The sequence below is a fragment of the Hesperophylax consimilis genome, chromosome 10 (genome assembly GCF_061612785.1).
Source record: "Hesperophylax consimilis isolate HC1 chromosome 10, BYU_Hcon_1.0, whole genome shotgun sequence".
Classification (NCBI taxonomy): Eukaryota; Metazoa; Arthropoda; class Insecta; order Trichoptera; family Limnephilidae; genus Hesperophylax; species Hesperophylax consimilis.
In genome coordinates this window covers 10,061,410-10,069,914 of record NC_142845.1, presented here as the reverse complement: position 1 = coordinate 10,069,914, position 8,505 = coordinate 10,061,410, and the positions used below count along the sequence as shown (strand labels likewise).

The 8,505-nt window shown below is 39.9% G+C and overlaps 1 protein-coding gene across 1 annotated transcript in view; it reads left to right on the top strand.

Moving 5' to 3' along the window:
- Positions 1–1,158: 1,158 nt before the first annotated feature.
- Positions 1,159–8,505, top strand: part of LOC149420260 (nose resistant to fluoxetine protein 6-like) — a 74,829-nt gene continuing 67,482 nt past the window's right edge. Inside the window, exon 1 of the mRNA XM_089636328.1 lies at positions 1,159–1,309. Within this exon, the coding sequence (XP_089492454.1) occupies positions 1,159–1,309 (151 nt within the window). The remainder of the gene's footprint in view (positions 1,310–8,505) is intronic.

The following is an 8,505-nucleotide window of genomic DNA, read 5'->3' as shown; positions in this document are numbered from 1 at the left end:
TTGACATTCAGATACTCACACCGACTACCCAAACACATCCTCATTGACTATGACCACATATGGTTCAAACCAGACTCAGACGCGGACGAATAGCTAGCAGTAGGTATTTCCTAAGCTCTTGACTTCCTTCCTAAATATATAATGTTTATATATCTATTTATATAATATTTTATAATTTGTATGTTTATATATGTTTATTCTCTATCCTTCCATAAGTATATATTGACATAAAAACAGACACACACACACACACACACACACACACCAAAAAATGCAGGACATCATATATACCGATGTTACTGGAGGCCGCATATGTTTCAAGTTGACTATCGGCCGCTCCTTCCTGGGTAAGGTTTTCTGCGGTTTCCCTTACTCCAACAGGCAAATGCGGAAGGATTCCCACGAAAGGACGCAGCCGAATTTCCTCCCCAATCCCAACACAACACAAACAGACACGTATGTAGTATATGGCCGCCGTTGGTCACTGGTGATGCTGATGCTGATGCTGGAAAATACATGCAATAGCAGGGTTTTTAGCAGGGTTTTTAGGTAACAATTTTTTTCCCTACCGAGAAAATACAAGGCCTCTAAGTCTATAAGCGGCCTTGAGGTGATTTTCTCTCGAAAACGGCGCTATATAAATAATCCAATCATAATTATAAAAGCCAGGTAATATTTGAAACACCCATATGAGGAAAAAAAAGAAAAGTTTCATCCGAAACGGGGACAAAATGAACAGTGGCGGGGAGTGAGGATTTCGCCAGTGGCGTAAAGTAGGCACATTTTATAAATGTAAACAAATTTTAATAAAAAAAAAATAATGTGGCCAACAACGTCCGTTACACAAAGACTGTAAATAATTAAACTCTTGATTTATAATCATACATTTAATTCGTAACAAATTGGTCTATTAGGCAATTTAATATACTAAGCTTGAGTTGAATAAGCTTATTTCAGTATTCCGCAATTCAAAATTAAATAACCCTTGAACAGTGTCCCTAAGAAGACAGGAGAACTCTTAGCGTGGAGGACAATAATAAACAATCTCTGTAAATTATCAATATATTATTTAGAACAATAAAAAAAACAACTACTACCTTCGTTAATTCTTTGTTTCAGATTTAAGTAGTTATCTTGTGGATAGCAAGTTTGGCAGTGATGTCCGCGGTGCTGTACGGACTGAAACCATTGTCAGAAAATAATCACGTATTCTCTTACCTGGAAGACACCACCTACCTTACCTTCAGCAGGACAGCCTGGGCCGTGGCTGTACTTTGGGTTATTGTTGCCTGTGTTTTTGGATATGGAGGTAAGAACATCAGAGCTTTACTTCACCTAACCTAGTCCATAATGAAAAATGTTCCATAATGTAATTTAATGATATTCTCAATTGCGGAGAAGCCACCAGTTTGATTTTTGGTTACAGTAATAAAACGAGCTTAAACCGTTGTAATACAGTCCTTATTTATGAAATATAAAATTAGTATGAAAAATAAGGAAATTTTTTGGCGAAAATAAATTCTATCACAAATATTTTCAATTGATATGAAAATGTCAGTAGAAGAAAAATGTTTTTCCTTTCACAATCGAAATTCCAGAAAAAAGGCTGGCTTTGGATACTTTCCCTGATTTGGGTCGGAGCTTAAAATGTTGGTAGCTGAAAAGTCTGTTACTTACGAACTTTCCCAGTTACTTTCTCCGGGTTAAATTCCTCACATTGGGGTTGCAATCACATCGTCTAAGGTTGAGGGATGACTTAAACCTTCCTTATGATTTCCTGTGAGGTATGGGCCGGAACACACGAATTCCACTCACAAACATGTTGAAAAAATGTTCTCAATGATCCCATTTTTCTTAAAACATCTCATGAGTTAAACCGGATTGATTTTTATTCTTTGTTCGAAAATTTCATGTTTTATGAGTTATGATTTGATTTGTGTTATTTTACATATCTTACAATAGAAATTAGAATTGAGTGAAAGATTACAAAAAAAAAACTTAAAAACATGAACATACATCAAAATAAATTTAACATCATTACAGCGGCAAGTAGCATGCGTCCCCGGTGTGGGCCAGAACTGTTGGTAAATTTTGTCAACATTCGCGGCCTGCACACAAATATAAATTCTGTTCATCACCATCTTTTGTCCCAACTTCCCAACCTTTTTTTCCTATCCGAAAATCAGATAGCCGAGCCGCCAGACTTGTCCTATCTGGACTGCCCGGGCTTTGCCCTTGCAAGCAAGTTCCAACTCAAAGGAGGAGTCTGCTTCTATAGTCGAGCTGACATCAAATGTGTACGACTATTGAGTCTGGAAAACTCCAGATTCGACGTAATGTGGGTGCGCGTCAATTTTGCCAGTACGGAAAGATTCTACGCATGTCTATACCGCTCACCAAACCATTGCGAATCAGACACTTCCGAACTCTTCAAAAATTGGAGCGATACTATTGATGATCTCTTGCCCCGCTACCCTTCGGCCGAGTTTATTGTTCTGGGGGACTTCAACGTTCATAACGAACCATGGTTGAAGTTCTCAGGCCCAACGGACTCGGCTGGCCGACAGGCGGAATCTTTTGCCGTTTGCTACGGATTAGAGCAATTGGTTCAGGAGCCTACAAGGGTTCCTGATTAGGGTGGAGTGACGTTGTATGGGACTTTTTTTTTTAAAGATGCCAGTACTGTAATAGCAAAAAAAAGTTGCCTTTATATAACACCTCTTTCGTCTAAAAAAATCAACTCGATCGAAACATTCCTTTATTCAACAACCAGCACATTTATATTTAGAAAAAAATTGTATGAAAAAAGTCGCTGAAAACTCTGCCAAGCATTATAAACAAGCGATATTCATAGCAAAAATACAATTTTATTAGGGGTTTTATAGCTAATAAGGTGCATAACACATCTGAAAATAAAAATAAAATTACCATAGTTTCAAGGCGGGGTCTATTTTTGGTTTTTTGAAGAGGATTATTGATTTTTATTGTTTTTTTCGTGTTTTTGAGAAACATGTTTTTTTATTAAATAAAATACTTTAACAAAGAGAATTTTTTTAAACATTATCGAAGTTTTATAATATTTATCGTGTTTTGAAATGAGATTTGGTGTGAAATTCGGGCATTATATGCCTAGATTTTATTGTCGCCCGAATGAATCCATCTCTTGCTTCAGGCCCAACTGTAGACAACGATGCCTGGGTAACTAATTTGATGCACCTCTCGACTGCTTGAGTGTGGCAGGGAAATCTGGGAAATTCAATACTGTCCTTTTCTTCACCGAAATTATTTATCATTTTGACTAGGTGGTCATTACTGATTTCGGATAGTATCGGTGGCGGTGTAACTTCGCATTCCTGCCAGTTGATAATATCGTAATATTTACTTGCTGAAAAGTTTATTGTTGGAATAATAAAGTCTCTAACAACAGATGGACTCGGACATCTATCTCGCGCCTTTAATATTCGTCTCAAACCCAATTCTCTTACAATAAGGTTGTCATCCATTATCATGGATAGTAGCAGATTTTCCGGGTGGCAAAAATAGGCGTTTCTTTGAATTACTGGATTAATTATATCTCGTAGATCGGTGCTCAAATATCGGGTGAGTTTTATTATAGTCATGTAATGCCCCATCTTAACACGACGGGTGCCTCTTTATCTCAAACCATGTCGGAGCATATGCTTTAACAACATATTCAGCAAGAATTTTTAGGTTCACTGAAGGGTTAGTTGTTCCTATATATAATCGAAGTATTGAGTTTGCTGTCGTCAACCGGCGTGAGTGACAAATACTACCTGGATGACGGTTTGCTAAATATGGTGGGCAGTGACCTGTTGTAACTGCAAAACATATTTCGTACAAGTATTTTTGGTCCGTGCTCAAATTTTTCAATTCCTCTGCGTTGAGTTTGTGCATCTCAAAGTGTATTGGTGAATAATTTATAACGGTGTTTTCAGAGCTGCTTGAAAGAAGTTTTCCAATAGGTCCTGAAAACCCTTTAGGTCCTGTTGTAGCACCATCTAAGTGTTGAAACAAGTGGCGAAGGGGAAGTTCGTTTGCATGCAGCTGACAGATAAACCATTGTAACGGATGACCTAATTCCAATTCCATGAATCTAATAGTTCCATTTCTTTTGCCTGTATTGACAGCAGTCCCATCACATCCAATCGCTGATAAATCGTTCAAATTAAAACCGTTCACTTTTAAATGGTGTAACATGCTCTTTGCGATGTTTTTGCCAGTTCCTGATGATGGTGTAACATGTCCAACATATTGAGACCCCGGCTCAGATAAAATGGAATAATGTTCTTCTGTAATCGTTCTTCGATGATATCTATCCCCTATTTTTTCCTGAGACAGTGTTTTATCCTTCCTTCCATCGAAATATAGACCTCGAATTTTTGTTGACTCCGACGACATCTGCCATGTTTTTATTAAAGAAGTGTGACACGTTTGTCTAGCTCGTCTGAGTTTGCTCCTATCAATCACCATTTTAGAGTCGTCTTCGGTTACTATGCCAAAATCTTGTAATGTAGCACTTGCAACAGCTGATGCCGACCTGTCTGACAAACCATACTGATCGCAGATTCTGGCCAAAGTGGGGAGTTTTAACATCATACGGGAATTTTCTGGAGGTTGCGAAGAATGTGAAGAAAATGATTGGTTTTCATCAAAAAAGGGTTGACGTGGTTTTGTTGCTGATGCTGTAGATGAGCTGACCTTCGAAGCAAGTTCAGATAAACGAGCTTGCATCCTCATTTTCCGATGTAATTTTTTTGTTGTGTCGGTGTCTATTGCTCCCAGCATCATTTTTCTCGAGGATCTTTGGTCTTCAAGGAATGCTTGTTCTTTGGTGGGTACCTTGCGCGTCTTTTCGCAGGAACACATATTCAGATTGTTACATTTGCATGAAGCAATATCGAAAAGTTTATTCATTTTGATTTTATAAGAATTTAACTTAACATAATAATGCACACTTTTTTTGGCCAATTTTTAAGTTTTAAGTATTCGTTATAATGATCTTGGATCAGTTTCATCACTCGATTGTGTGAAACAATGGGAATAGAAGCGCGCTTCCAAATTCCTTCAACAATTGCAAATATAACACTTTTTATTTCGAATACTGACGGTTTTTTTGTAGAGTTAAGATTACGCTCATATCGTAAGAACAAATAATGTTTAATCACTTCTGAGACAGTAGGTAACACTTGAGAGTTCATTTCAGTTGGTGCCCCGAATATTGGACATAAAATTTTGCTTCTCGTGTAATTTGCATTCATTTTCACAACAATTATATGTGTTAAAATTTAATCGGACAAGGATTCTAACACGTCTACGGTCAGCGGTAGCCGAAACGAAACTAGATGCAAGTCGCATCTAGTTTCTGCGACGAAACAATAGGAGCGAAATTATCCCCCCCACCTCCACAGCGCTCACAAACTCACTAGTTTAAGAGCAATTTATGCAGTGTTTTTTTTTTATAAAACATGTAATGTTCAATAAGGTAAATGCAATTGAAAGTAATGGATATTATTTTATATTTTTGAGACTGTACTCAGATTTTGGGAAAAAAAGGCTAAATTTACGTTTTTTACGTTACGAAATCGCTAGGTTGTTGAATGAAGACATAAGTTTAGATTTTTTTAAGTATTTTTACAAGAATATGAATGACATGAAGCATCTTTTGGCAGCTATTACAATACCGAGATTTGATTTTTGCAATGTCACTCCACCCTATTCCTGATGTCCAGACTCACCGCTCCAATCTGTTAGACCTATTCTTAACTACTGTGCCACACGGTTATAAGATTGACGTCACAGCGCCTCTGGGATCATCTAACCACTGCCTAGTGACGGCATCAATCCCCGTTAACCTCAGACCAACCAATGAGAGGCTGAGAAGAAAAGAGTGGCACTATAGGTCAGCAGATTGGTTCGGTATGCGTGACCATATCAACGCTTTTCCTTGGTCAGCTGTTTGTTTTTGGACTTCGAACCCTTCAAGATGTACCCAAGAGATTGGTGAAGTCATCAAATCGGCGATGGATGGCTTCATACAATCGACTACTAAAGAAACTGGTGTGGGCTCAAAGCCGTGGTTCAGTCGACAATGCACCGAAGCAGTTCAACAAAAAAACGCGGCTTACCGAGCCTTCAACACATCTCGAACGCCCGAAAGCAGATCAGCATACAAAAAATCGGCAAAGGAATTTAAGAGAATCATTTAAAGGTCAAAATTCGAACACGACCTGCAGATCAGCAAAAAACTGGCTGCTTGCCCACATGGCAGCAGAGCATTCTAGTCGCTTGCGGGCTCAATAGGTCGGAATTTTCGCAAACCCAGTTTGCCAACTCTTACCAGACCTGACGGCTCACTAGCAAACACCGCCACCGAAAAGGCTAACCTATTAGGGAAATTTTTTGCGGAAAACTCGACCCTCGACGACGGAGGTGCTGTTCCGCCGTCGGTTCCTCACTGCGGCTTCTATATGAAAAAAGCTGAGGATCCGGCATCGGGATGTACTCCACGTTATACGGGGGCTCGATGTTAACAAAGCTAGTGGACCTGATGGAATACCTGCCCTGGTATTGCAGAGGTGTGCTGCGGAAATAGTTCCAGTTTTGACAAAGCTCTTCAAAATGTCCCTGAAATGTGGCACTGTGCCCTCTGGTTGAAAAAAAAGCGGTCATTCACCCTATTCCCAAGAAAGGTGACCGCTCCAACCCGGCCAACTACCGCCCCATAGCGATCACATCAGTTCTGTCCAAAGTGATGGAACGTGTGATCAACGACAAAGCGTTCACATACCTCGAAAAGAACAAAATTATCAACGACCGTCAATACGGATTCCGGCGGAACCGCTCGTGCGGTGATCTTCTCGCGTATGTGATGCATGTTTGGGGACGGTGCCTGGAACGTCACGGTGAGACCCAAACGGTTGCACTAGACATATCCAAGGCCTTTGACCGGGTCTGGCACCGAGGACTTGTAAACAAATTGCCTTCTTATAGACTTCCCGCATCCCTGTGTACGTGGATTGCTGACTTTTTAAGTGATAGGTCGATTCAGGCGGTTGCTGACGGTTTCACCTCTTCTTCGCACTCTATAAATACTGGCGTCCCACAGGGATCGGTTCTGTCTCCGACTTTGTTTTTGTTGCACATCAATGACCTTTTGACATGTGCACCGATTCATTGTTACGCGGATGACATAACAGTTCATGATAGCTTTTTGTTTGACAGGCCCCTAAAGGGCACACAAACTCCAATGGCTCGGAGGGCTTTGAAGCAGAAAATAGACGATTATCTCCAGAATATTTCCTCCTGGGGTAAAAATAATCTCGTCGAATTTAATGTTTCAAAGACCCAATCTTGTCATATTACGTCTAAAAGGGATCCAAATGATAATCTAGTCTCCTTCAACGGAAGCAATCTTCCGAACAGGCCTTCCATTGATATGCTAGGTGTAACTATAAGTGACCAGCTCAGGTATGGGGGCTCCATCGAAGCCAGAGTAAAGTTGACCTCTCAGAAGCTGGGCGTACTGTACAGGGCCCGCAGATACTTTAATAGTACACAACTGCTGACCCTGTACAAATCGCAAGTGCGCCCTTCTGTCGAATTTGGCAGCCATCTCTGGTCCGGAGCCCCTAAATACCTGAAAAACACCCTTGACTCTGTGCAAAAACTGGCGGTCAGTTTGATAGATTCCCCAATCTTAACAAACGGACTGCAATCTTTAGAGCACAGGCGTCAGGTAGGTATGCTGTCCTTTTTCTATCGGTATTACAATGGAAGATGCCCTGAAGAACTAGCGTCATTGATCCCTTCGGCACCGGTGCGTAGTCGGGATACACGCCAAACGCGCGCCCAACATTTGTACACGGTTGACATTTGTCACATGAGAACGGGTCGCTTCTACGATTCGTTCGTAAGTTCAACAGCTCGGCTGTGGAACGAGCTGCCGGCCTCTGTGTTTCCTCCCTCCTACAACATTGGACTCTTCAAGACCCATGTTCACTCTTTCCTCTCCACAAAAAGACCCTCCACACAGCATCCCCAAAGATGGCATAGGCCCTGAGGGAAATTATTTTCTTCAGGGCCTCTTGTGTGGAGTTAATATAAAAATAAAACAATATATTTATCGGCATTGACTGATTAAAGTTTAAACCTCATTATAACATAAAGTCATTGATCATAATATCTACAGTTCTCAACAAAACCATGAAAATGGGATAAGATACCGAAATAAAAGATAACATTCGAAAGCGGGACTCGAACCCAGATCCTCTGGTCTTATCGGAACCAATAAATACTCTACATAATAAGCTACTGAGGTTAAATTAAACTTAGTTTTTTTTTTATAGATCTCGTATTTTAATTTATGAATGACTAACATTATGTACATTGTACCATTACGCAGACTGTAAATGACTTATTGTTAAAAACAAATAATGGAAAATAGATTTACTGTCTTAAACAAAATATAATCACAAAGATTCAGTC